This window comes from Vicugna pacos, chromosome 22, assembly GCF_048564905.1.
Source record: "Vicugna pacos chromosome 22, VicPac4, whole genome shotgun sequence".
NCBI lineage: Eukaryota > Metazoa > Chordata > Mammalia > Artiodactyla > Camelidae > Vicugna > Vicugna pacos.
In genome coordinates this window covers 28,675,714-28,703,226 of record NC_133008.1, presented here as the reverse complement: position 1 = coordinate 28,703,226, position 27,513 = coordinate 28,675,714, and the positions used below count along the sequence as shown (strand labels likewise).

Here is a 27,513-nt window from a genome sequence, read left to right as displayed (position 1 = left end):
ACTTCCTTATCCAGTCATCTGACGATGGACATCTGGGCTGTTTGCATGTCTTGGCTATTGTACATAGTGCTGCTATGAACACTGGGGTGCATGTATCTTTTTTAAATTAGAGTTTTCTCCGGATATATGCCCAGGAGTGGGATTGCTGGATCACATGGTAAGTTTATTTTTAGTTTTTTAAAGGAATCTCCACCCTGTCCTCCACAGTAGCTGCACCAATTTACATTCCCACCAATGAAATTTTCTCTTTAGGCTGATAGAATAAAAATATAGCTGACTATAAAAATGCTCTCGCCAAGTAACACATATTTGGAAAAGTGATGAAGACTTTCCAACAATTAACATGTAACTGACATGTTACGCACAAGACGTGAGTCTGTATCAAAAATGAGATGCTACAGGTCATGTTATTTTCCCCTTATATTTTACCTCCAGCAATACCTGAAGGCCCCATGGATTAGTCAGAAAGTATTTTTAAATTCTCCATTTAAAATATAATACTTTTTTTCCCCACATATCGTAGAATTCTTTTTTTTTTTTTTTGGTAGACAGTTCTATGAATTCTGACAAATGCTTAGACTCATAAAACCAACAACACAGGCCGTTTCCCATTCCCACTCCCCAAATTCCTTCATGTGCCCCCATCAACTCCACTTCCCACTTCAGCCCCTGGCAACCACAGATCTGCTCTGTGTCACGACAGTTTTGCCTTTTCCAGAAAGTCATGTAAGTGGAATGACAGAGTAGGCGGGCTTTGCGTCTGGCTGCTTGCACTCTGCGTCATGCCTCTGAGACTCACTCAAATTGTTGCATCAGTAGTTTGCTCCTCTCTGTGGCTGAGTTTTGCTGTGTGGATGTACCACAGGGAAGGGACGGGGCAGGTCAGGCTGGGCCTTGTGGGCGGTGGGGAGGACGTGGGCTTCTGCCCTGAGGGAGGTGGGAGCCCTGGAGGGCTGTGGGCAGAGGAGGGTCACGGTCATACCAACATTTCACTTTATTCTTATTTTTTACAGTTTTTATTATGGGATGTTTCAAACACACAAAAAAACAGAGCTGGCAGTGTCACGAGCCACCCACAGCCCACAACGCACCCACTGCCTGGCTCCAGTGACTGTCAGCGTGGGGGAGGGTGGAGCTCAGTGGTAGAGCGAGTGCTTAGCATGCACGAGGTCCTGGCTTCAATCCCTAGTTCCTGCATTAAAAATAAATATATAATCCTAATTACCCGTCCAAAATTTTTTTAAAATACAACTGTCAACATGGAGTTGATCTTGTTTATTTCCATGCCCTCACACCCCTGCTGGATGCTTTAAAGCCAACCCTACCCAGCACATTACTCCAGGTTTCAATGCCTTAGCGACAAGGATTCCCTTCTCTAACTGAGTCCCAGAGCCACTGTCCCACTCTAAAAAGCATCCCTTCTTCATGTCACCCGAGATCCAGGCAGTGTTCAGGTCCCCCACTGCCTCACAAACGTCTTGTTTGCATTAGGATCCAGCTGGCACCTATACAGGGCACAGATGTTGGGCCCCACCCTTGACAGACGATCCCCGGGGCCTCGTTCGGGTTTATTTTACGATGCACCTTTTCCTAGCTACGTGCTTCCACTGAACTACAAAGCTGGCACCTGCTGGCGTGGAACTGGGTGCAGGTCCTGGGGCACCACTCGCCAGGTGTTTGCCTGCTGTATCCCTGGTTCTGGTGGAAACACTTGGAGTTGGGAGAACACTGATCACAAATCTAGAATTTAGAACAACTGCTTGATTCTTCTATCCAGCACCTTGTTGATCATAAACAAAATAATACAGTTTTCCTCCACGGAAACCACCAAAATGTCACTTGCAATCAATGTCAACCAGCTCTTTTGCTCCACAAATGGACAGTGGAAGGTGTCTGGAGACATCTTTCGATTCAAACAAATTGATATGTTGGATTTATGAGTTAAATTACATGCTTAAGGGGGATCTGATTAAGGAAACATGTGTGGCCAGTGTTTTTATGTTTGGGAAATTCTGATTTGTTAAATTCACAGGCTCATTCAGCATCACTCTTTAAGATGTTTATGCAACTCAATTAGTCTGCTTGGGCCGCCATAACAAGACGCCACAGAACGGGTAGCTTAATAGAGACTTATTTTTGCTCAGTTGTGAAGGGCTGGAAGTTGGAGAGGGAGGTGTCAGGAGGCTGGTTTCCAAGAGGACTCTCTTCCAGACGGCTGCCTTTGCACTGTGCCCTCCTGTGTGGAGACAGAGAGCTACTTTTCTCCTCTTCTCAGGACTTCAATCCTATAGGATTAGGGACCCACTCTTATGACTTCATTGGACCCCGATTACCACCCTCAAGGCTCCGTCTCCAAATACAATCACATTGGGGATTTGGGCCCCAACATACAGATCTGGGGGAACACAATTCAGCCCATGAAAATAGCTATTGACTTATGTTATGTAGATGTCTAGGAGAAAGGTGTTTAATAGATTTAAGGATGAACACATTGAAAGTCAAGCAAGGTTAAGGAGGGATGGTTGTCCTTCGCTGTACATAAAAGGCTTCAGGCAGTCAAGCCCAGTTCATGAGTGTGTATGGGGCACGGGCAGCCTCTGGAATCTGCACTGCCCTCTACCATTGGGCTAATGACCATGTGACCTAAAGTCTGATTATTGATGAACATCCTCTAAGGCGGCTGCACTAATTCTGACCACAATATATGAGAGCACCTATTTCCCCACATCCTCACTAATATAAGGTCTTCTTCAACCTTTTTGGTCTTACTGAATCAGACAGGTGGAAATTGTGTCATATTTTCTATGGCATTTCGCTCTTGACTGAGAGGGAGCATGTTTTCCTGTTTTTAAAAGTCGTTTTAAAATTTGTTTTCAGGGAACTGCCTATTTCAAGCCCTTTGCCCATTTTCTCGTGGGTTATTAGTCTTTTTATTATTGATTCATTGGAGGTCTTTACATATTAAGGATATCAGGCCTTTATTTAATAGATATGTTGTCCTTTTTTTTTTTTTCAGTTCACTGTTGACCTTTAGATTGGTGTTCTTTGCTATGAGGAAAACTAAAAACTTTTCATGTAGCAAGATTTACTCTGTTTCTCTTTTATGCCCTTTGGGTGTTCATGTTGTACCATCTTTACGGCAGCCAACCAGAGCAGAATTCTCCTGTGGGAGTTGCTTTCCTGCAGGAGACTTCAAAATGTTTTCTCATCCGTATGGGCCCGTATACACTTGGCCCCTATATTCGAGCTGTTTAAGAGTCTCTTTCGGAAACTCACAGACTACTCTGGATTTTACAACTGCTCTATGATCTGGCATACAAACCACTCTCCTCTCCTCCTAGGCCAAGGACAGGCATGACTAATCAATCCCCGGGTATCTAGGTAGACATGGGAGTTGGCTTCAGACCTGCAACCCCTTGGCCAGTCCTGCTAAGTTCTCTACTTTGAGCCTTGCAGGACCATGAAGAATGGTCTGTGTGGACCCAGAGGGGCTGAAACCCTGATAAGCCAAGACGAGGAAGCTGAGGACATGGAAGTAGAAATGAGCCAAGAACCAGGTAAGTTGTGTGCAGGAGAGAAAGGTGCGCTGACTCAGCCACAGCTTTCTATGAAGGAGTCTGGGCCCAGAGAGTCCAGCCACTCCCTGCCCTCGGGGGCCAAGTCTACACTCAGTGGGGAGTGGAAGTGGCAAGAGCAAGTGGGGGACAGCTGGCCATGTCATTCAGAATGGAGCTCCGCTAGCCGCGTGACAGTGGGCGAGTCACTTGCTCTTTCCAAGCCTCGTCTGTATCACTGGCTGGGGGTGGGGGACACTGATAACAGTACCTCCCTATTAGGATGGGGAGCCTGTGTGGGTAAAGCACATACATACGTAACAGTATATGTTACATATCATATGTTATATATAGTGCAGATGTAGTGTGTGTGCATATGTATGTGGCAGACACAGTAATATGTAACAGTTAACGTACTGCAGATATGATATATACAGTGAAAATTGTATCTATATAGTGCAAGTCTAATTATACACATTCATGGTGTAGATGCAATTATACATATGGCACAGAAATAGTTATATATGGTGCAGATGTAACTGTATATACATTGGGGCAGATGTAATGATATATGTAATACAGATATGTGTATATATAAAATATATATAATATAAACAATATGGAATTCTAGTTAACAATTCAAATGCTAAACGTTGATTCAAATCAAATGATCCACGTGTTGAAGAGTGCGATGGATGGACAGAGGCAGCTTACTTTGAAATGTATCAAAAGGACCACGCTGTGAAGGTTGGATACACAGACGGATGGCTGGGTGGAGATGTGTTAAGGCACATACAGCAAAATGCTGGCAGGTGTGGATCTGATGCTGAGTGCGAGGGCGTTTGCTATGCAATCCAACTTTTTGTGTGCTTGAGAATTTTCATAGTCAATTGTTGAGGGGGTAAGGAAGGGGTAAATAGGAGAGGGGGAGCTTGCACAGACCAGCGCTGACCATGTGACTGTGTCACTTGAGGAGTGGGGTTCTTTCAGGACAGCCCCCCACAAAGGTTGTTTAATTAACAAAAGCATCTGTCACCTGACCCTGTTTGCAGTTACTCTAAGGCTATGGACCATTCATCGAGATGGAGAAGTCCTTCTGAGGCTATCGAAACACGGGCCAGGCCATGAGATCCCCATGACCATCCCTGAGTTTTTTCAGGAGTCAGTAAACCGATTTGGGATTTATCCAGCCCTCGCATCAAAGAAGGATGGAAAGTGGGAAATTCTGAGTTTTAATCAGTACTATGAGGCTTCTCGGAAGGCTGCGAAAGCCATGATCAAGGTAAATGAGTCATTCCTTCCTTTATTCGCTCGTTCATCCTGTATTAAGTCATTCATCTACACATATGTACAAATGGGACAAAATGCATCAGGCAACCCAAAGGTTAACTGGTGAAAAATTTCCTTCTAATCTTTGACCCCTCTTTTATGGAGGGAGACACCATTTGCAGTGTTTGTATATTCCTTTGGGGAATAAGTTATGCATATATATTACATAATTCTGCATATGCACATTTTCACATCCACAGTAGCATACGATACCCATGGATCTGCATCTCGCTTTTTTTCCCCACTAGCATAGTATATGTATGTATTAGTTAGCTACTGCTGCATAACAATTGCTCCAAAACTTAGTGACTCAAAAGGACACAGATTTATTATCTCTTGATTTCTACGAGTCAGGAATCCAGGAGTGATGCTGTTGGACGTTTCGGGTTCCAGAGCTCTCATGAAGTTGTAGTCAAGTTGTCAGCTGGGGCTGCATCATCTGAAGGCTTGACTGGGGCAGGAGGGTCTGCTTCTAAGCTTCTTTACAGACAGCTCTTGGCAGGAGGACTCAGTTCCTTGTTCTATGGCCTTCTTCAGAGGGTCGCTTGAGTGTCCTCAAAACATGGCAGCCTGCGTTCCCCAGAATGAGTGATCCAAAAAGAGAGGGTGAGCCGAATGGGAACTGTGATATCTTTTACAATCAAACCTCAGCAATGACATCTATCACTTCATCCACGTTCTATTGGTTACACAGACCTTGACACAGCACAGGAAGGGATTGCACAAGGACACAAATACCAGGAGACGAGACTCACTGGGGGCCATCCTGGAGGCTGGCTGCCACATTCGGAGATCCTTCCATATTGACTTATTTTTTTTTAATCCATGTTCTTTTCAACTGCAAACACACGTATAACAGTAGTGACTACCATACATGGTGCCACAGTGGACCTCCTTTGTACAGTGAATTCCTACAAAAGAGTGCCCCTTTATGGTCACTGACAGCATGTGTGAGCATCTCCTTACCTATATTCTTACCAACATCATCATTGTCAAATGTTCATCTGGGCCAATCTGACAGGCGTACTAGGCAGAATTCTCAGGTGACTCCTCTGAGATTTCCACCCCTTGGTGTATTTATGCTGTACAATCCTCTCCCTGTGACTGTGGGCAGGACTTGTGACTATGATGGGATCTCCCTCCTGTGGTGGCAAAGGCGAAGAGACTTCTGCAGATGTAACTGAGGTCTCTAATCAGTTGACTTCAAGTTCATCAGAAAGGGCAGGTGCTCTGGTTGGACCTGACCTAATCAGGCGATCCATTAAGAGAAATTTTCCTGTTGTCCTTGAAGCACACTGCCATGTCACGGAGCAGGCCAGGTAGCAGGGAAGGCATACAGCCTCCAGGAACTGACAGCAGTCTTCAGCTGACGACTAGCAAGAGAACAGGATTTTAGCCATTCCATCACTGGGAAATGAATTCCACAGGCAACCTGCAAGCTTCAGGTTGCAGGGGCCCCCAAGCTTCAGAGGAGATCACAGTCCCCACTGATACCCTGACTGCAGCTTTGAGAGAGGCAGAGAACCCAGTTATTCTGCCCCTAGGCTCCTGGCCCTGTAGAAACTGAGACAACAAATGTGTGATGCTTTAAGCTGCTCTATCTGTGGTGATGTGTTATGCAGTCACAGATGATGAATATAACAGGCATCTCATACTATAAAAGGGTATCTCCTGGTGGTTTTGATTTATAAGAAATCTGATCACATTTTGACCAACACCTGAGTTTCTCTCTCCCCTCCTCTGATGCTCATGGGTCTTCATCAAAGGACTGTGAGAGGTCAGAATTAAGAACCATCTGCTTGGGCTGGGTTTCTTCTTGGCTGCCCCACCCCAATGCCCTAGTGCCCTGGTTAGTTCACCTCTTCTGAAAGACAATCCTCTTTAGCTCTGCCCTCAGTTCCGGAGTTCCAGGGCCCTTGCTCTCCTAAACCTTGGACATCCAATCAGAAATAAGTCTATCTGCACGTTAGTAAAGACACTCTGTTGACACTCTGTCTACAATGAAGACAGCCTCTGTGTCACTAAGCAGAAACACTTGGCATTGTGTTCTGAAGCATCAGCAGGCAGATGCCTTCCAAATGCTTATGTTTTTCCTGAGAACAGCAGGCCATTGCCAGCCTTGCCCCAGATGACTAAAAGAGCCAACAAAATTGGAATTTCCAGGACAGAAGGGGGCCCTTCCCCTACGATGATCACCTGCATGTCCAGGTTTCCCAGTTCATCCTCAACCACGTTCAGATCAAGGTTATACCTTTAAAAGTAATTTATCACCACTATAGGGTATCATTCTTTGAGTACTATTATTCAAAATAAAAATGAATTCAATAGGAGGGATTAAAAAAAAAAGAACAAAATAACAAGTGCTGGTGAGGATATGGAGACACTGGAGCCCTCATGCACTATTGGTGGGACCCTGTAAGACAGTCTGGGTAATTTTGTAACAGTCTCACAAAATTCAACTCAGAATTATCATATATGATCCAGCAATTCCACTTCTGGGTACGTACCCCAAAGAATGGAAAACAGGAACTCAGATAGATATTTGGACACTCATGTTAATAGCAACAATGTTCACAAGAGCCAAAAGATGGAAGCAACCCAAGTGCCCATAGATGGATGAATAAACAAAATATGGTCTGTTCATATAATGGAATGTTAGCCTTAAAATGGGGTGAAGTTCTGACTCATGCTAAACATGGATGAACTGGGAACATTATACTAAGTGAAAGAAGCCAGATATAAAAGATGAATATATGATTCCACTTATAAAAGGTCCCCAGAGGAGTCAAATTCACAGAGACAGAAAGTAGACAGTCGGGGCCCAGGGCTGGGAGAGGGGCATGGAGAGTCAGTGTTTCATGGGGACAGAGTTTTGATATGGGAAGATGAGGAAGTTCTGGAGACAGATGGAGGGGATGGTTGCACAACAAACTGAATGTGCTTAATGAACTGAACGGTACACTTAAATCATTAAAAATAAAATGCACAAAGTTAGAATAAATAAGCGGGGCATTATGTAGAGGGAGGTAAACCAGCCTCGCAAGAGTTAACAGAAAATATCATGCTCCAGATTTGAGCGTCAACACTGGGTTTTCCCTACGTGACCCCATGGGCTCTGGGTCTGCTCCCACCCACCCAGAAGCAAACCGCCTCTGTGTTTCTGTTTTCCGTTTGTCTGTCTGTTTTTCTGACTCCCCAGCTGGGCTTGGAGCCTTTCCACTCAGTCGGCATCCTTGGGTTTAACTCCGTCGAGTGGTTTATTGCTGCTCTTGGTGCCATCTTAGCGGGGTAAGACCGTGCGCTCGGTTCCCTGTGAAGACTGGGTAGCTGCTGCTCCGGGCCCGGCAGCCCTGGGCTGGTTCCCCCTGAGATGTGGACAGGGATTTCAGACACAGCCCCGGGCCAGCAGGCAAGATAGACACACACACCAGTCAAAGGACCTCAAATGCATAAGGTAGTTCTTCAGCTCAGGAATGAAAATACAAAAGGATTTTAAATGGGCAAGAGACTTGATCGGAAACATCATGAAAGGAAGTAGCCAATAAGCACCTGAAAAGATCCTTGAGGTCCTTAGCCAGCAGGGAGATGCAAATTAAAACCACAACAGAATGGTTAAAAGCAAGAACAAAAGGCTGTGAATGAAGGGGACAGGTGGCTGGGGTGGGGTGAAGTCCAAATCCCACCTCTTATTTGCTTTGGGACCCTGAAAAAGTGACCACCCTGCCCCAAGAGCCTCATTTTCCACATCTGTAAAATGGGGTGCTGTGAGGGTTCCATGATGGATGTCACAGTGACCTTATGGGAGTCGACACTCTCACCATCACTGTCATTTTTGTTGACATCGTCACTGTCAAGTTGTGGAGGGAGGGAAGCTGGTGCCAAGGCTGTAGACTCAGAATTTGCCTGCAGACTCCTCCCCTCCCCCACCTCCCTGGACATGCTGAAGGCGTGTGTGCACATGCACATGCATGTGTTTTCTCTTCCCAGGGGCCTTTGTGTTGGTATTTATGCCACCAACTCTGCGGACGCTTGTCAGTATGCCATTGCTCACTCCAAAGTGAACATCCTGGTGGTTGAGAATGAGCTACAGTTGCAGAAAATCTTTTCGGTAAACCCTCTACCCAATGCTGCCCGCCAGTCACCTGGGGGTGGGGAGGGGCGAACCTCAGGGCTCTGACCAGGTGCCCTGTAGCTTCCAGGGAGATGATAATGATCAGGTGGGGTGGTGGGACTTGCCCCAAGCACAGGTTCAGTACCAATCCCCCCACGACCACTTTTGGAATAACTGGCAAAGCCACTTTGTAGGGGAGTAGGGTGGAGTGGACAAGCTTAATTTCCAATTCATATTAATTTCCTACTCGGCTTCCATTTAAAAAAGGTGTCTGTGTATTATTCTATATACAGTCCACTGTTTACTATTTTTCTTTTAGAAATGTATATCTTTGAAGCTTTGCAATCCTTATAATCTTCATCTCTTACAACTGTCCTCATTTCTGAAATGTTTTTGTCTTTCTCTTCCATTTCTTTCCTAAGTTCTACCACTCCATTTTACTTCTGATGTCTGGCTCTCCCCCTGGGTACTTGTATGTTTGCTTTGTGTTCTTCCTAACCAGCTGCGTTTACCTCATTACATCTTACATTTTATGTTGAAATACTGGGTGGTAATTTTCCTTTGCTTCGGGGTGACTTTCCTTGGTGTCCAGTGAAATATGACTCCTCCTCATTCCTTTTTTTCCCCTTGCAGTATCTTTGTATGGATGTTGTAGCAATGTTTCTGATTACTTGTGTTTGAATGAGCTGCAGCTGCCTGAACCAGCTTTTGGCAGAATGACCCTAAGGGGCAGGGGGTCCTGGGAAGGGGTGAGCCTAGATGACCAGACTTCTTGCTTGGCCTAAGAGCCACTGTGACAGTTTCTTTAATACCATACTCCATCTCTTCTGAGTTAACATTTCTCCACTTTTTAACATCCTTGGAGTTGAGATGTGTCTTGCCGTCTGCGGCATCCTAACACTGCTGGCCATGTGTCTTCCCACATTTTAACTTCTCTGGAATGAAAGTAGATTTTCCAGACTTGATGAAATCCAGCTAGACTCACTTTTTCATTGGATTGGCTAGAGATGTCACAGACGCAACTCTCCTTCCTTTGTGTGAACAGGGTACAAGAATCCCACAGGCCTGGCTACTTGAAGCTCACAGTTCTAGGTTTAAGTAGAGTTCTGAACCTGCCCCAGGTTCAGCCACCTTCATGGAGGATTTTCATGGCCTGACTCCAACTAGAAGGTTAGCTGGATCTTGGTGCCAGGTGAGGAAGAGCTGGGAGGGACATCCTTCACTTCACCAACCAAGACCCACACGGTGTAGCTGAATTCAGGGTGCTGTTGTCCTCATCCATCTTTAACAGCTGCAGTCTACTGACACCGACCACAAAGAACCCAGTGGTTCTAAGAGCAAGTTGCTTAGTGTCAGTCAAGACAAAGAGCAACGTTTCAGTGTGCAAGGGAGAGGAGAGAGGCTGGGGTCCCTGTGAAAGAGAGCTCAGGACCTGCTCTGCCAGGGCTGGGTTGCCAATTAGATCCACGCAGAACTTTCTTTTAGATTCCGAAGAACAGGATACAGACCCTAAAAGCAATCATCCAGTACAGACTGCCGGTGAAGGAGACCAAAAATTACGACCTGTACTCTGTAAGTGTGCGAGGGGGCACTGAGCAAAGGTGAGGGCGGGGCCTTGAAATGGAAGTGGGCGGGGACTCAAAAGGAAGTGGGTGGTGAGAAAGGGAGAGGGCGGGGCCACTGAAGGGACATGGGCGGGGACTCAAAAGGGAGAGGGGGAGCAAGGAAGAGGGCGGGGCCATACAACGGAAGTGGGTGAGGCTGTTGAGAGGATTTTTTCTGGCATTAAGGGTCTTGTGGGAAGGTGTGTTTTCTGGTTATTTATTGCTGTGTAACATATCAGGCGTGTTAAAATTCACATTACTTTAAGTTTAAAAATTTAATTTATATTCAAACCAGAATTATAAATTTATTTTCCTGGCTTTAATAGACACAAAGTCATTTTTTTTAAAACCATTAGCCATTTTTAATATATACAAATATGTATATAGGGGTGCACATTTCTGCTATGGCTTGGACAAACAGCCCTGTTGGAGCCTGTCTTTATTTAAAATTTTGATGTTTTGTCCACCATGGATTTGCTTTGCTTTGACAGTGACTTTAAAAATATTGCATTAAAATATTTATCTTGATTGCCAAGCATCTTTTTGGCATCCCCCCAAGTTTTGCACCCAGGAAGCCCCTGGTCCTCACTCTGGTCCCGACACTGCTGCTGGGGCTCCGCCAGCACGTTTCTGGGTCTCTTTGGGGTGTCTCCATGCGATGTCTCCAGTAGGATGACTTCAGGACCTCTGGACTCATTTGGTGGCTCAGATCTCCAGAGAGGATGTTTTGAGGGAGAGAAACATCCAGGGGGAAGCTGTCCTGCCTTTAATGACCTATTCTTGGAAGTAGAATATGGCCCATCAAGGCCAACACATGGACACAGAGTCCACCTCTCACCGAGAGAGGGACAAGGCTTCTGAAGAGTGTGTGACATCATAAATGCTGTCACAGTCAACTTTTTGAAAATTCACTCTGCCTCAGGGTCTTCAACAGTCAGAAAATGTTTGGGTGCAAGCAACAGAGACCCACTTATGCCAAAGGAAGGGTTTTTTGTTCTCATCTTTTAAGGATACAATGAGTTAACTCACAGAAGCCAGGGCAGGAGGCCTGTGACGGGCCAGGACAAGCTCCGGTTAATTTCCACGAGGTTACTGGGCCAGGAAAGCCACTACCCAAATCAGAAGCCCTAAAATGTCATGGAGTTTATCTGGTTTGCCCTCCGCGCAAGTGGGAGGAAACATGTCAGTGATCCTTTCTGGCCAAAGCACTCACCAGCTTTCACACGTTTCAGAAAATATTTGAATATTAAAACCAGAACGATGACTAACCAAGTAAGACAAATGATCAGAATTGTAGACTTTTTAGAGGTTAAAAATGACCATCACAGCAGCATACCTTAAGCCGGGATAACATAAATAACTCATTTGTCAGAAACAGTACTTACAGCAGGGGTTCTCAACCTCGCGGGCAACTGGCTGGAAGACTCTTTGTGGGGGGCTGTCCCATGCATTGCAAGATGTTGAGCAGCATCCCGGGCCTCCACCTACCAGACGCCAGCAGCGGCTCCCAGCTGAAACAATCACAGCTATCTCAGACGTTGCCTAATGTCCCCTGGGCGGGGGGGACAATATCGCCCCTGGTTGAGGACAATGATTTATAGGGGAGTTTTGTGACACAGAATAGTATCCACTTCTCTGCAAGGGTAAGTAGAACCCACCATTTTTGATTCAATTTAGAAAAACATTCATTACAAGTAAGAGAAGAAGAAAGAGCCTGAGGAGGTAAAAGGTGAAGTTTGGGGGCAGAGGGATGGCAGATAAGACAATTAACTGGGTGGGTTGTGATGCCTGGGACTGGACTTGTGACCAGTTTTCAAGAGAGAGGGTTGGACTGGACGAGACTGGGTCTGGTGTCTACCCAATCCATCATCTGTGGCCATGGGAGGATGGGGTTCCACACAAGCCACCGGGGAGCACTCTTTGAGGGGAGGGCTTGGGGCACCTCTCAGAGGAAGGACAAGGTCCCTCCGAAGGCCTGTGTCTGCTGCTCTCACCACTGCCCTCCCCATCAGAGATGCGCTTCCAGAGGGGCCAGCGTTGCCCTGAGCAGGCTGCAGGCCGTGCTGGCCGTTTCCAGAGGACCTGGACTGCCCTCTATCTTGCAGACAGGACGTTACCCTCCAGAGCCTCATGGGGCGGCTCAGAGGTAGAATTTTTGCAGGGCCCAGGGTAAACGGTTCACACAGCCCAGCAGTTCCTTCCGAGGCACCAAATTCTCGGGTAATTAAGAGCAAAGGCTCTGGAGTCAGACCACCTTGGGTTAGAATGCTAGTCCCTCTACTTGCTCTGTGACCCTGGGCAAGTAACCACCTCTGAGCCTCAGCTCCTTCATGTGCCACAGGGAGAGGATGTATCTACTACCAGCAAGGGTGCCTTTGGTTGCAAATGACAAAAGCCTGACCCCCAGGTGGCTTAAGCTTGCAAGATTACTTGCTAGCTCGTGTAACTACAACCCCCGGTGTGGATTTCAGGCACAGCTAGAACCAGAGGCTCGACTAATGTGACTGAGGCTCCAGTCTCCTCTCCTGGTGTCTTGGTTCCACCCCAGCCTTATAGTCCTGAGATGGTCTGGCAGCCCCTGGGGGTCACACCTTCTTCATGTTCAGATGATTCGTTCGTGTCCTAGCACCTCCTGGAAAAGCCCTGGCCTTCCCTGTGACTGCAGCACCCAAGGTCACGAGCCCAGACCCAGTCCAACCACTGTGGCCGAGGCAGATGGGACTCTCTGGCTTAAGCCAGTCAGGGTTGCCTTCAGCCGCATCAGTCTGGTAACGAAGGAGCTGGAGGTGCCAAGTGGAACCTGGGAAGGCAGAGGACAGACAATACTGAACCGCCCTGTTCTGAGCACTTTACTTGTATTAACTCGCTTGCTGCTTAGAACCACCAAGGAGTTGGGTTCTGACGCCATTCCCATTTTACAAATGAGGAAACTGAGGCCCGGGGAGCTTGAGCAGCCTGGCCTGGGAAGTGGAGGAGCAGAAGCAAACATCTTAGGGCTCTCGTGAGAGGTACCAGGACTGGCGCAGCCCAAGCCTTTCCTCCTGCTGAGAACCACGCTTCAGGAGGGGCTGCTGGCGCCAGACGGGCCTGGGGAAGGGGAGCTCCCAGGGTGCTGAGGTCGATCCCACACCCCCAGGGTACCCTCACCCTGACACCCTTGTTTTGCTTGTCTTTTCTTTCCACAGTGGGACGATTTCATGGAACTTGGCAACAGCATCCCTGATTCCCAGCTGGACCAGATCATAGGGAGCCAGAAGGCCAACCAGTGTGCTGTGATCATCTACACTTCCGGGACCACGGGCCACCCCAAGGGAGCGATGCTGAGCCACGACAACGTAAGTGCTGTCTCCAGAGACAGGGATGAACCGGGCAGCTCCCTGAGGCCCTTCACTCTGGAGCAGTGGCCTTCAGGCTGCTTTCATTCCTGCCCCACAGGGACACAGTGGCATTTAGGGGCCCAGCACACAGTAGGTCCAGAGCCCGTGGGATGTAGAGAGTCATGCAAACAGCTCCCAGCGGACGGCACAGCACAGGGGTTGAGATCAAGGATGCCAGAGCAGACCCAGCTCTACCCTCTTGCCCCAAGCCTCAGTTTCCTCATCTGTAAAATGGGTGTGATGTAACAGTCCCTGCCTCATGGGTTGTTTTGAAGAGTAAATGAATTAATATCCAGAGAGGGGATGTTAAACACGTTAAAGCTCGTGGATGAACACTACGCAGAGCCCGGTGAGGTTTTTGTTAAAAACTGAAAAATGGCAGTGAGCAGCGTGCACGGTGTGAGGTTTCAAAGCAGGAAAGCGTCCGGTGGGACGTGCGCCCAACTCGCTCCGCTCTGTGAGTCAGAAATGCTGCTGGTTTGTTGGTTGGTGGTGTTTTGTAATTAAGCTTATTTATTTTTTAATGGAGGTACTGGAGACTGAACCCAGGACCTTGTGTATGCTAAGCACGCGCTCTACCGCTGAGCTATTCTCTCCGCCAAGACTGCTAGTTGAAAAGAAGCGTTTCTATTTTACAAGAGCTTTCCCCACCAGCCTAGCTTAATAGTTGGCGTCACACACTGGACTTTGCACTGGCTGTTTCCTCCGCATGTAATCCTCCTTTCTCAGAGACTACATGGCCTGCTCCTTCACCTCCTCCAGCTCCCAGCTCAAACGTTACTGCCTCTGGGAAGCCCTCCCTGACTTCCACGTTTAGAATAGCAAACAAGAATAAAACACCCCATGAGTCCCTGACCCCTCTTTGGCTATTTTTCTTACACTGACATGTTATATAGTCACTTGTTTATCATGAACGTCAGTGCCTTGAGGGCAGGGGCTGTCTGTCTTGTTCACCGCTGGGTCTCCAGTGCTCGGTGTATAGGGCGACACAATCCATTTTGCAGAATGACTGAATGAAAAGGAGCTGACTAGGCCCTGCCCCATCCTGGCCAGTATCCACGCTCCCAGTGGCTTTGTGTCTGGTGAGATGCTCCCCTTGCGTAGGAGGGACAGAGGCAGAGCCCCTGGAGGGAGGCTGCCTGGATCTGAACCCTGGCCCTCCCACCTGCTACCTCTGTGACCTGAGAAGATTTCCCTAACTTCTCTGGCTTTGGTTCCCCATGTGTGAGTGGCTGCTGCCTCTCATAGAGTTGCTGTGAAGGTTTCCTAAAGTGTGTCAATTAGCGCTGGCTATGTAACAAACCATTCTAGAACTCAGCGACAGAAGACACCAGCAGCCTGCTATGTCTGGGTCTGGAATTTGGGCAGGGCTCGGCAGAGGGTCTTATCTGCCCCACCAAGTGTCAGCTGGGGTCACTTGGCTGGATTCAGCGGGCACCCAGGCTGGGCTGGAAGGTCCCAGGAGGGCTTCACTCACGTGTCTCACGTGGCCTGGGCTTTCTCACTGCACGGAGGCATCTAGGGTGCTGAACTTCTCAACACGGCACTGGCTCTCGAGGGCGAACATGCCTTGACCCGAAGGCAGGAGCTGCAGTCTACAAGGGCTCAACATCAGAAGTGACCTGGTGTCACCGAGCTCCACTCCGTTGGTGAAAACAAGTCACAAGACCAGCCCTGTGAAGGGAAACAGACTCCAGCTTCGGACATGAGGGCTGGCAGGGAATTTGCAGCTGACTTAAACCTCCCGCATACACATGAGAAGCTCAGAACAACGGCTGGCATGCGGCAAGCCGCAAAGATCTCAGCTGCTATTATTTAAAAATCACCATCATCTCCTTTCCAGCAAGTTAAAGCTAGTCCCATATTCTCAACACATGTCCACAGCACAAGGTTTCTCCCATGTATAGGCACTGTGCCAAGCTGAGATAAACACATTAACCCCTCCCAGAAACCCCACGAGGTGAGCCGAGTCATGAACCCCTTTTACGGGCGGGGAAACTGAGGCTCAGAGATGGGAAATGACTTGCTCAAGGTCAGAGAGCAGAGAAAGGTCTGAGCCAGGATCTGAACGCACGAGTGTCTGAACCACTGTAAATTAGGGTCTCCACACACCCAGCCCCTTTTCTCAGCAGATGGGTACTGGGTTCCACGAACCACAGAGAGTGACAGTGCTTATGGGGGCAGAAGTAAAATTCTTCCTTCCTGAGGCCCAGAGAAAGAGGGGGAACGAACCTTGAGGGCCAGTTACTACAGGCCATGTGCCTTGCATGCTTCATTGCACTTAAACATCCCTTTGATTTCCTCATTCATTCATTCAACAGAAGTTTATTGGGCACCTGCTATGTGCTGGGAAAGCAGCTTTGGACAAAACAGACCCCATCACGGCCCTCGGGAAGACAGACAGGGAAGGAACAAATAAAACCCCTCGGGTTGTGGCGAGCAGTACCCAGGGGGTTAGACAGATGCTGGAAACATCAGTCTGGGTGGTGTGAGACAGCCTCTCTAAAGAGGCAGTGTTTAAGCTGAAATTTAGCATCCAAGGAGGCAGCTGTGGAGAGGGTTGGAGGAATAACATCCCAGGTGGAGGAAATAGCCAGTGCAAAGGCCCTGAGGCAGGAACTTGCCTGATGTGTTTGGAGGAACAGTGCAGTGGCCCGTGTGGCTGGATTAACCAGGTAACTGTTCGCCAGAGATTTATGGTACCGGTAAGAAAATAGAGATTGTAAAATGATAAATATGCTAAGAGTTTACTTCAAGGTATGCACTGGAGAAAGAAAAATACTGATAGGCTAATTGTTGGGGTGTTTACACGACGGGATTATGGGTGCCCTTATTGTTTGTGGGACGATGCTTGTTTCATAGTGTTATGTTGGACAAGAGGAGCCTCTGTGCTCATTTCACAGATGAGCGAATAGCAGCTGCAAGGGATTTTAAGCCAATAGCCCAGGGTCACTCAGCTGGCAAACGGTGGAGTCAGGATTCAACTCTGGGATACAGACTGAATCTATCAGATTTTCTGACTTTCTGGGTAGACATTCCGACTCTAGGGTTCTGCTGTTGGATCCTAGGGCGTCTGGTAATTCCTGAATTTCACAGCTTCCCACGAACCCCCAGGCAAGCCAGTTAACTGCTCCGTGCGTCCAGCTCCCCGTCCGTAACATGGAGGGAACTGCGGTCACCCACCGTAGTGCATTCAGACGGGGACCGGCTGACTCAGTCTTTGTAATGCACCAGAGCAGTGCCCAGCATGCAGGAAGGGCTTTGTGTTTGTTCAATAACTGCATCTTCACGCCCCTCCAGCGAGGACGAGGCGCCCTGGGTCATAAGCCTGACTTGTGTTCCAGATCACATGGATGGCAGGGGCGGCGGCGAAGGAGTGCAACCTGTCTTTAGCTCCCAAAAAGCAGGAGGTGGTGGTCAGCTACCTTCCGCTCAGCCACATTGCAGCTCAGATGATGGATGTCTGGATACCCATGAAGGTCGGGGCTTCCATCTACTTTGCTCAACCAGACGCACTCAAGGTATTAAGGTCAAGGGCCACGTGGATGGGTGGTTGGTTCTGTCGAGCCCCAGGCCTAGGGCTCATTCTCTGTCCTCACCTCGTGCTCCCAGTTAGCAGCATCTGAAACCACTGACCACTTTATTTTAGTGTTCGTCTTCATCCAAGTCACAGTACCCACATATGGCTGTACAGACTGTACACCGAACAATCTAAGAGTAAGATGTGAACGGTACTGAAGGCAGAATGTGTATGCACGTGTGTAGTTTTGTTTGTTTGTTTAAAGTCAGTGTTCCTAACTGCAGAAAACTCCCCAAACCAAATGCTTTTGGCAGTTAAATCTCACCATGACTGATGTGGAGCTGTTTGTAGTCTTCATTTTATCCCACTTACTTGGGAATCTGCGTCTCTGCAGAAATATTAATGTGATGGATGTCAGCCGGCTTGCCCAGACACCACTGTGGGATTCATGTAACACCTGAAATATGCACCATGTTACCTTTCTGAAGGCCAGATAACTCTAATTCCAAAATACATCTGGCCCCAAGGGTTTGAGATAAGGGAGTCTGGACCTGGTCTAATCAACCAAGAGAAGGTTCTCCTGGGATGAGCTGAAGTGGCTGAGGAGAGAGGGACCTCTGCGGTGCAGGTGTGGCTAACCCAGCTCTGTCCCCTGCAGGGCACCTTGGTCAACACTCTGCAGGAGGTAAAGCCTACTGCCTTCATGGGGGTGCCCCGAATTTGGGAGAAGATGCATGAGAAGATAAAGGAAGCTGCTTCCAAATCTTCAAGCTTGAGGAAAAAGGTGTTTTCATGGGCAAGAAATGTTGGTTTAAAGATCAACACAAAAAGGATGCTGGGGTAAGAGATGGATCCAGTGGGGCCAGGCGTGGGGGGCACTGGGGTGTGCTCAGCCTTCCCCAGCTCTCCATGGCTGCAGAGCGCTCCCTGGCATTCGTGTTCACAGGGCTCATGACACGCCCATGAGCTACCGCATGGCCAAGGCCCTCGTGTTCAGCAAAGTCAAGAGCAGCCTGGGCCTGGATCACTGCCACATTTTTATCAGTGGGGCCGCGCCCCTCAACCAAGAGACATCGGAGTTCTTTCTGAGCCTGGACATACCGATAGGCGAGGTGTATGGCTTGAGCGAAAGCACAGGGCCCCACTCCATGTCCACCCCGGAGAACTACAGGATTCTCAGGTACCTGCCTCCCGGGCGGATTCCCGCTCCTCCAGCAACACCGGGTCAAAGGGATGAAGACGGCGGGCGGGGCGGGCGGTGGGCCTCTGGGCTAAGACGAATCCTGACTTGGTGTCTCCAGAATGACCCCTGTTCTCCAGCCTCCAAGGCCCCAATCTTCATGGCTGTGGGAAGCCCCAGTTTGTCCCAGAGCCTGTGGACAAGGGGAAGGGCTCTCAGAATGTTCTGTGGACCCTCCCCTATTTGTCACTTGCGGGCTCTGCCTCCAGACTGCCCACCCCAAGCTTGCCTCCTGAGGCTGCAGGACCCTTCATCTCCATGATGCTTTATCTCAAAAGCATCCTCAGGCCCTTTCTGGATTTCTTCCAAGCTCGGCTCACCTCAGGCTGCAGGACTGCACCCCGTGACACTGAAACAGCAAGACTACCAAAGGCAGGTTCACTCTGAGTCTGAGAGCCATGTTTCTTCCCAGGACCTTCTGGTTGTGTCCTTCCCTGACCCCGCCCTGCTGCCACACCACAAGTCTCACTCTCCCCTCCTGCTTGGCCAGGGTCTGGCTGCCTCTGAACTTAGCTAAAATGGGGCTCAGTCTTCCTAGTCCGGCAAAACCACCTCCTGCCCCTTATTTTTACTCTGCACATCAGTTTCTCCCCCTCCGCTCCATAACCTTATCTGGGTGTTTTCTGCAGAACCCAAATGCCCACTGGAGTTTTTCCAGAACCAAAGAGTGGTCCTTCCTTAAAGAGAAGAGACACTGTCCCAATCCTGGAGGAAAAGTACACATTTCAGCCTCTATCTTCAATTATCTTTTTCCCAACAAGGAATACATGCATATGTCAAAAATATACAGGTCAGAAGGTATGAAATGCTAAGAGTGAAAGGCGCCCTCCCTCCCACCCCACAGCTCCAGTTCACTTCCTGTGAGCTTGCTAGGGCTGCTGTACGGAAGTTCCACCAACTCCCACAACAGAGACTAGGAGTCCGAGATCAAGGTGTTGGCAGGGCTGGTTCTTTCCGAAACCTGTCAGGGAGAATCTATTCCAAGCCTCTCTCCCAGCTTCTGGTGGTGTGCTGGCAAGCTCTGGCATGCCTCGGCTAGCAGAAGCATCGTCCTAGTTAACTGCCTTCATTGTCATGTGGCCTTCTCCCTGTGTGTGTCTGGGTCCAAATGTCCTTTTTTTATAAGGACACCAGTCATACTGGATCTGGGGCCACCCTATTCTGGTGTGACCTCCCACAACAACTCTATTTCCAATAAGGTTACATTCTGAGGTATTGGGGATTAGGACTTCAACACAGGAACTGGGTGGTGGGTGGGGAATGGGAGGAGCAGACACGGTTCAACCCGCGACGCCCTCCCAGGGGCACAGCAACCACAGCATGCTCTTTTGAGTTAGCCTGGCCTAAGCGGTGCATCGCTTTATACACACACGTACTTCTATCCCACATGGAAACATTTTCCACCTAAAAATGGACACGAACTTTCCCTTTCTGAACTATTGCTTGCTGTCTGGAGCTCAAGAACCAAACGCACTCAAATAACATGGTAACCTTGACTATCTGGATTAATAACACAAAATTCCACTCAGTCCTAACTCACGCTATCCAAGCTCAGGAACCAAATGGATTTAGTTACTAAGGGATTCGTATTTTGTAGGGAATGTTCCGTAACAATGCAGAGCTGCCTCATTTTAAACAGCCGCGCTGTATTCCACTAGATGGATGTACTACGATTTTATTTAACTAGGCCTCTTACTCGTGGATATTTAGGGCTTTTCCCCCAACCAACTGTCACTGTGGCTGATGCTAAAGTGAATGCTTTGTATAGGCACCAAATATTTTGCTAAATCAATTAGTAAAAAATGGTATCTCAACGTCACTTTCATTGATATTCCTTGTATCATGAGTGAAGTTGAAAAAACTGTTTCCTAATATAAAGGCCATTTTTATTTAATGTTCTCTGAACTCTGGCCATGTCATCTGCCCAAGTTAAATACTGGACCCTCAGTCCTTTTATTATTGGTTTGTTGGCACTCTTTAAGTCTTAAGAAACTCAGCCCTCATTGTCTTTGCTGTAAGTGGCAGATATTTCACCCCTAGGTTTGTCATTGGTATTTTGGTTTTAGTTAAGGAGTTCTTTGCTGTGCAGATTTTTTTTTTATCCTTACCTGGTTGAATTCGTCAAACTTTCATAGATTCTGAGTTTTTCTACATTCCTTGAAAAGCTCTTTGTTGTAAGGAGGCTCTTAGTAAATTTTAAACTTCTCAGGCCTGCCTTCTTTTTTCCTGCTAAGAGAATCCCCACACTTAACCCTAAAACCACTGACCCTTCTCACTGCCAGTAAAAGAGATCTCAGCAAGGCAATAAGAAAATACTTCCTTTTCTGCCAGCCTCCTAAGCGTTCTCTCTAGCAGAAGCAATTTTAGAGCCAGATCTTGGGTTGTGCTGTTCCGTCCTGTGGAAGGAACTTTAACCTCTAGAGAGATTCCGGTTGGTTGTTTTACTTAATTCAGCTGGTCACAGGGTACAGGTTGACATATCTGCTTTCTGAAAGATGAGGGGGTTCTGCTGCTGTTTTTAAGCCAGGAGCACTCTGTCCTTCTCCCGTTTATGTGAAGATAAGAGCAATCTACAACTCTGCTGGGTTTCCCAGTTCACAAAGTGATCGAGACTTTGCCTCACTTGATTGAACAGGCCCTCCCTCCTTCATTCGCTAAACACCCCCTTGTGCCCACCAGGTCCAGGAGAGGGTGAGAAAGCAGACCCAGCCAGGCCAGCTGAGCAGGGTGTTAGGTGCCCGGGCCGCAGACCCAGGCTGACCTGGGTGGGTGACCTCGTCTCTCCGAGCCTCAGTGCCTCCTTCCCCTCCCCTGGCAGTTCCGGCAAAGTCATGACTGGGTGTAAGAACATGCTGTACCAGCAGAACAAGGAAGGCATTGGGGAAGTCTGCCTCTGGGGCCGGCACGTCTTCATGGGCTACCTGGGAAGTGAGGATGCGACCTCAGAGGCCATCGACAAGGAGGGCTGGCTACACTCCGGGGACTTGGGCCGCGTGGACAACAAGGGTTTCCTCTACATCACGGGCCGCATCAAAGGTACTGGGGCTTGGCTCTGCGAGGGCCTCCTGTAAGCAGGCCCACCCTGAACCTTTAGGCTCCCAGCCTCCACCTTCCATGGGAGACCTTGCACAGATGTACAAGGACACCCCAGTCCACACTCCACCTCCAGCTCTGTCCTTGGGCCCAGCACTTGACTCTCGGCAGGATGGACCTGGGAAAGATGCCCAACACTGCCCTGAAACCTCTGTTTCCTCCCCTGTAATTCAGGGATAATAACTGCTACAGAGCTACAGTGATTAAATGGGGAGTAAATGAAATTATGCAGAACAGGGATCAGCCGACTTTTCCCATAAAAGGCCCAGTAATAACCATGTTTTTGGATTTGCATGACATGGGTCTCTGTCGTAGCTGCTCCACTCAGCTACTGCAGTACAAAAGCAGCCTGGACAATATGCTCACCAATGGACCTGGCCGCATGCCCGTACAAATTTCATATGATTTTCATGTGTCACAAACAGTATTCTTCTTTGGATTTCCTTCTGACCATTTAAAAATGGAAAAACCATTTTCAGCCCCAGCCATCCAAAAAAAAAAAAAAAAGGGCAGGCAGAAGGCTAGATTTAGCCCTACAGAAGGCTGCAGTCTGCCAACCTGTAATGTAGAGCACTGGGCACGGAGCCTGATGTAGGCAGTAACTACATTATTCCCATGTATAGTAATGTCAGCATCATTTCCATGATAAGCAACAGAAACCCCTTCTTAAAACAGGTTTGAGTTAAAAAGTGAAGCTATTGGCTCAAAATCAGAAAAGTCCAAAAGGTCTTGTCTCAGGCATGGCTGGATCCAGGTGCCCAAATGACATCACAAGGAATCTCTCTGTTCTTCTGTAACCAAGCTGGCCTCTGAGTTGATGCCATCCTTGAAGAGGCTTTTCTAATTTGGTGACAAGCTGGCTGCCAACTGTCTAGTCTCATCCTGACCCCCAGGGGACAAAAAAAGTGTATCATTCCCAACAGTTTCAGCAAGTTTTTGGCCTAATTCTCACTGGATCTTCTTGGGTTAGTATCCCAACTCAGAAGGAATCACTGTAGAGGATGGAAGACGCTGACTGGTCAGACCTGGTCCCACCCAAACCACATAAAGATGGGGAGTGGGTCCCTAAATAAACCCTGAGGAGGAGTCAACCTCCTGGGCAGAAAAATGCCAGAGATGTCCATCACATGATCGTATCGATTATCACTAGTGCTACAACGGCCTCAGTAAGGGCGACTGCGAGATCATGGGAGGAGATGGAGAGCGTCCGAGTGGTGGGACAGGAGGCAGCAAACATCCTGGGAGGAAAGAACAAGTAAAGAATGTATCTGGGGCAGGAGGAGGAGCTCTGGGAGAATTTCAGAGGCAGGGGGAAAAAGTAACACTCTCCGTTTAGAGCTTGCCAAAATGAGGAGTGCTGCACGCGCTCCCAGGGTAAGGCTGGACAGAGGTTCTCCGGGGATTGTCAAATGAAGGAAACAGCAGGAGACAGAGAGGCAGGGCATGGTCAGAAGCATCTGACGATCCTCCAAGCAAGACACACTGGAGAGTCCGGAACAGGGAATGGGGGACCAAGAAATGGGCAGTGAGTTAATAAGACCCTGTCCAAGTGGAATTCTTGATGAAAATTTGAAGCAACTGGAGGAAAAGGGGCAGAGTGACTTTGGCTCTGAGGCTTGGAGCAGGACACCGTTGAGAGTCCTGGCCATGGGCAGAGGCCCTCCTCTGCTTCCGGAGTCTTCTAGGTGAGTGGCTGCTTGTGCCCCTCTGTGATCCTCAGAGGGGCAGGGCTTTGGTATTGTCATGGTTGAACCCACCACCAGCTGCGCTTTGTTCCAGAAATTATCATCACTGCCGGCGGCGAGAACGTGGCCCCCATCCCCATCGAGAACCTGGTTAAGGAGAAGCTCCCCATCATCAGTAACGCCATGCTGGTGGGAGACAAAGCCAAGTTCCTGAGCATCCTGCTGACGCTGAAGGTGATGTGGGTGTTCTGGGCAGGGGCAAGTGCCCACTGCCTGGTCCTCAGAACTGGCCGGGGAGTGGGTGGGGATGCTGGGTGTCATGACGGGGTGTCTTGGAGCAGTGTGAAGTCGACAAGACAAGCGGGGAGCCGCTGGACAACCTGACCTGGGAGGCCATCAAGTTCTGCCGGGACGTGGGCAGCCAGGCGAGCACCGTGACCGAGATCGTGGAGCTGCGAGACCCCCTGGTCTACATGGCCATCCAGAAAGGCATAAACGCTGTGAATCAGCAAGCCATCTCCAACGCACAAAAGATCCAGAAGTGGGTCATCCTGGAGAAGGACTTTTCCATCGGTGGAGGAGAGCTAGGTGAGTGGCGTGGGAGCCAGTGGCCTTGGCCCTTGGAAGCTGGTTCCTTGTTAGTGTCTAGTGGCATGTGGGCTCTGAGGAGATGTGTCTTTTTCTGGGAGTCAGAGGGGACCAGCCATGGAGCAGGAGGGGATGCCACCTCCAGCTGACTAGTGCCCGGGTCCCCCGGACCACACACACACACACACACACACGTGCCTCAATCTTTTTATCTCCAAGTTGTAAACGCCTTGAGGGAAGCCCAAACCCCCTGGTAACCGGAGCCTGGGGAGCGACTCCCGAGGTCACGTGTTCACCCCACCATGGACTTGCTGGGTGACTTCAGAGAGACTGGCCCTCTCTGAGCCTCACCTATAAAATCGGGGGGTGGGGGCCCCCCTCACCGGGTACATGGTCCTCAGCAGGCAGACTTCGGCACACCCTCCACCTCCTGGCTCGGAATCCTCCCCACAGCCCAAGCACAAAGTGGGGCTCTGTCAGCCCCACTGATGGCGAAGGCGGTGCACCCTGGAGGTCGACGGCAAAGCCGGCCACAGCCCAGCCCCAGCCACGAGGCCCTGCTGCCCGGTCACAGGCAGGGCTTGTGGACTCTTATTTCTTCCCCTCGACTGAACTGGTCTCTCCTCTCCTGACAGGTCCCACGACAAAGATGAAAAGACACTTCATAATCCAGAAATATAAAAGGCAGATCGAAAACCTCTACCACTGACTTCTTTGGCAAAGCTGCTCCGGGCTGCCCCGATGGTAAGACTGGCCTTGCTGGGCTGTGCCTCAAACAGGTCCAGCAGAGGGGGCCCCCTGAGTGGCAGGCGGGTCTGCGAGGCCACGTGCACACGCGTTCGGCTGCTGTGGGTTCTGGATAGTGTCTGCCCTCCACTCGCACTCTGCCAGGGCTGGCAGGGCACACGGACTCCTTCCTGGCTGGCTGCCAACACTGCTGGTTGCGTTTTCACTCATCTCACAGAGGGAGCAGGGCCATCTTCCCACCTAGGACCAGAGCTGTTGTTTCTGTTTTTCTGTCAAATGCCCCAATGTTTCCTTGCGGCTTATTTGGCGAAGGCCTTCAGTCAGAAACTTTGGTGGGGGAAGATCCACCTGCTGGGAACCAAGGAATGAGGTGTGTCAGCCCATCCCAGGGGGTGACGGATGGAGGCCTGAGCTCCTTCCACCCCTCCTTGTGCTTCCCCCAAAATCTGGGTCACAGAGAGCCCACGTGATGCCAGGAGTCACTGATAGGATCGTGGGAAGCCAGCTAGAAGTACGGCGCAGGCAGAGAGCAGAACACATCTTCAGCTGTCCCAAGGGCCACCTGTAACCCTCTCATGACCCAGTCATCCCCTTCAGATGCCCCCAGCCAACACACCTGTGTCAGTTTACCAGGACTGCCGCAGAACAAAGTACCACAGAGCACGCGGCTTAAACAACAGGAATTTATTTTCTCAAGGCTCTGGAGGCTGGAAGACACCAAGATCAGGGTGTTTCTGAAGCCCCTCCTTGGCCTGCAGACGGCCGCCTTCTCCCTGTGCTTCTGGGTCTGAATTTCCCCTTCTTCCAGGGACACCTGTTGTATTGGATTAGGGCTCACCATAATGAGCTGCTTTCGACCTGATCACCTCTCTAACGACCCCGTCTCCAAATACACTCGCATGCTGAGGTCCTGGGTGTCAGGACATCGACATATGAATTTGCGAGGGGGGCATAATTCAGCCCAGAACACCACCATATTCGTTTTCTGTTCTTCATCATTAACTGATTTAACTCCTCAGCACCTTCATTTGTCCAAGCCTCGTGGGTGAGCCCAGCAGTTAAACACAACACATTCATTATTCTGCATCTTTTGCAAGACTCCCAGTTTCACTTTGCAGCTGGGTAAGAGACCACCCCACACTGGTGCTGGAGGGCAGACGGGCCCTCCGTACCTGTGCTGTCCACTACAGCAGCCACTGGCCACGATGTGGCCCAGCTGGGTTGAGGTGTGATGTGCGTGTACACACACTGGGGTACGAGATAAAGTAAATTACCTCATTAATATTTAAAAATATCGAATGAATGTTGGAATGACGCTATTTTGGACATACTGGGTTACAGTAAATACAGTACCTAGCTCAATTTTACCAGTTCCTTTTTTGTGTGGTTACACAGGTGGCTCACATGACAGTTCTCCTGGAAGGCACCACACTCTAAAGTTCACGGGAGGGGGCGATGGCTCAGTGGTCAAGTGTGTGCTTAGCATGCATGAGGTCCTGGGTTCAATTCCCAGTACATCCATTAAAAAAAAAAATATATATATATATGTAAACCTAATTACCCCCACAAAACAATTAACAAACAAAAATAAAGTTCATCAGGGAGGGATTCCACTTCTTTTCTAATTTCTAAGTGGATCTGCTCATTCAGGAATATTTCCATTTTACGGTGACTCGTGGGGACCCAGGGAATGAACACACATGCATCAAGGATTCCCAGGTGATAACCTGCCTTTCTCTGCTCTCCAGACTCCAACAGGAAGATGTCATCGCGATGTGATCGGCTGCTCTGGGTGGGGACTGGAGTCTCTCTTATTTCTGAGAAGCCAGATTCCCTCGGGTCACTCCTCCTCGTCCACCTGAGGAAGAGGTACGCCCTTTCTGACCTGCCCCGCCTTCGGCAGCAACAGGCCCGTCACAGATCTTTGAGTTACTGTGAAGCATCAGGGTGTGATCCCGGGGAAGCTCACAGGGAGGTGTCTGAAGAACTGCCTGTTTAGAAGATCTGACCTTATAGGTTCTAACCAGATGTTTTTCCTCCCCAGAGGGCTGACTGAGCCATCAGAGAAGAAAAGCATCCACAGGCCTGAAGAAGAACTGGGCCCCCAAACCCACTCGTCTTCCTGGAAGCAGCCTGGAAAGCCATCCAATAAGTTCCAACAATAAAGCGCTTCAGCATCCCGTGCCCTGGTTTTTGGCCATATGAAAACATCTTGGCCTTTGTTGAGAAGCTCAGACTCTAAGATCAGTTCTGGGTTCAACCTTCTGATTTGGGGGGTGGGGTGGGTTTTACATGTAAAAGTAGACCCCCATCTCACAGAGTGGCTGTGACGGTGCATCGAGATGACAAATGGGGAGCAGTGTCTGATGCCTCTCAGCCCCCACACGTGTTCACGGTTTTCATCGAAGCACCCTGTCAGTCCTGGCTGACAGCTAGGGTTCTCAGTGGCCTCTGTCTTTTGAGAAAGGTGAGTTTGCTATTGTCACAGGGTCTGAAACAGCAGAAGTTTGCAAGACGATGGAAGTTTCTTGTCCGACAGTCCATGCAAAGACAGATCAAAGCTGACAGGGCATATCCAGTGTATGTCCCTGAAAGAATATAGGTTGGGGGGAGCCAGGGTAGGGGGACATCTCCTAGCGCAGAGGGGACAGCCCATCAGGACAGG

The 27,513-nt window shown here is 49.1% G+C and overlaps 1 protein-coding gene and 1 long non-coding RNA gene across 5 annotated transcripts in view; one reads left to right on the top strand and one right to left on the bottom strand.

The window, feature by feature from the left end:
- The window catches only part of ACSBG2 (acyl-CoA synthetase bubblegum family member 2), a 31,813-nt gene extending 4,781 nt beyond the window's left edge, over positions 1-27,032 (top strand). For 2 of the 4 annotated variants that reach the window (XM_031689255.2, XM_072947862.1), the window contains exons 2-16: positions 3,457-3,557; positions 4,607-4,836; positions 8,083-8,171; positions 8,871-8,991; positions 10,480-10,566; positions 13,784-13,933; positions 17,320-17,496; positions 18,154-18,335; positions 18,442-18,675; positions 21,554-21,771; positions 23,608-23,747; positions 23,855-24,101; positions 24,737-24,845; positions 26,597-26,717; positions 26,893-27,032. In XM_031689255.2, the coding sequence (XP_031545115.2) occupies positions 3,461-3,557; positions 4,607-4,836; positions 8,083-8,171; positions 8,871-8,991; positions 10,480-10,566; positions 13,784-13,933; positions 17,320-17,496; positions 18,154-18,335; positions 18,442-18,675; positions 21,554-21,771; positions 23,608-23,747; positions 23,855-24,101; positions 24,737-24,810 (2,046 nt within the window). In that variant the 5' untranslated portion in view covers positions 3,457-3,460 and the 3' untranslated portion in view covers positions 24,811-24,845; positions 26,597-26,717; positions 26,893-27,032. Of the gene's footprint in view, positions 1-3,456; positions 3,558-4,606; positions 4,837-8,082; positions 8,172-8,870; positions 8,992-10,039; positions 10,187-10,479; positions 10,567-13,783; positions 13,934-17,319; positions 17,497-18,153; positions 18,336-18,441; positions 18,676-21,553; positions 21,772-23,591; positions 23,748-23,854; positions 24,102-24,736; positions 24,846-26,596; positions 26,718-26,892 lie in introns of those variants that run through there. The other 2 variants (XM_072947865.1, XM_072947864.1) reach the window with 2 other exon arrangements.
- LOC140688477 (uncharacterized) lies at positions 825-18,845 on the bottom strand. Its single transcript, XR_012063209.1, has 4 exons — positions 18,680-18,845; positions 15,453-15,649; positions 11,984-12,109; positions 825-1,192 (listed from the first exon to the last, which is right to left on the bottom strand). It is a non-coding gene; the product is annotated as an uncharacterized lncRNA (long non-coding RNA).
- Positions 27,033-27,513: the final 481 nt, after the last annotated feature.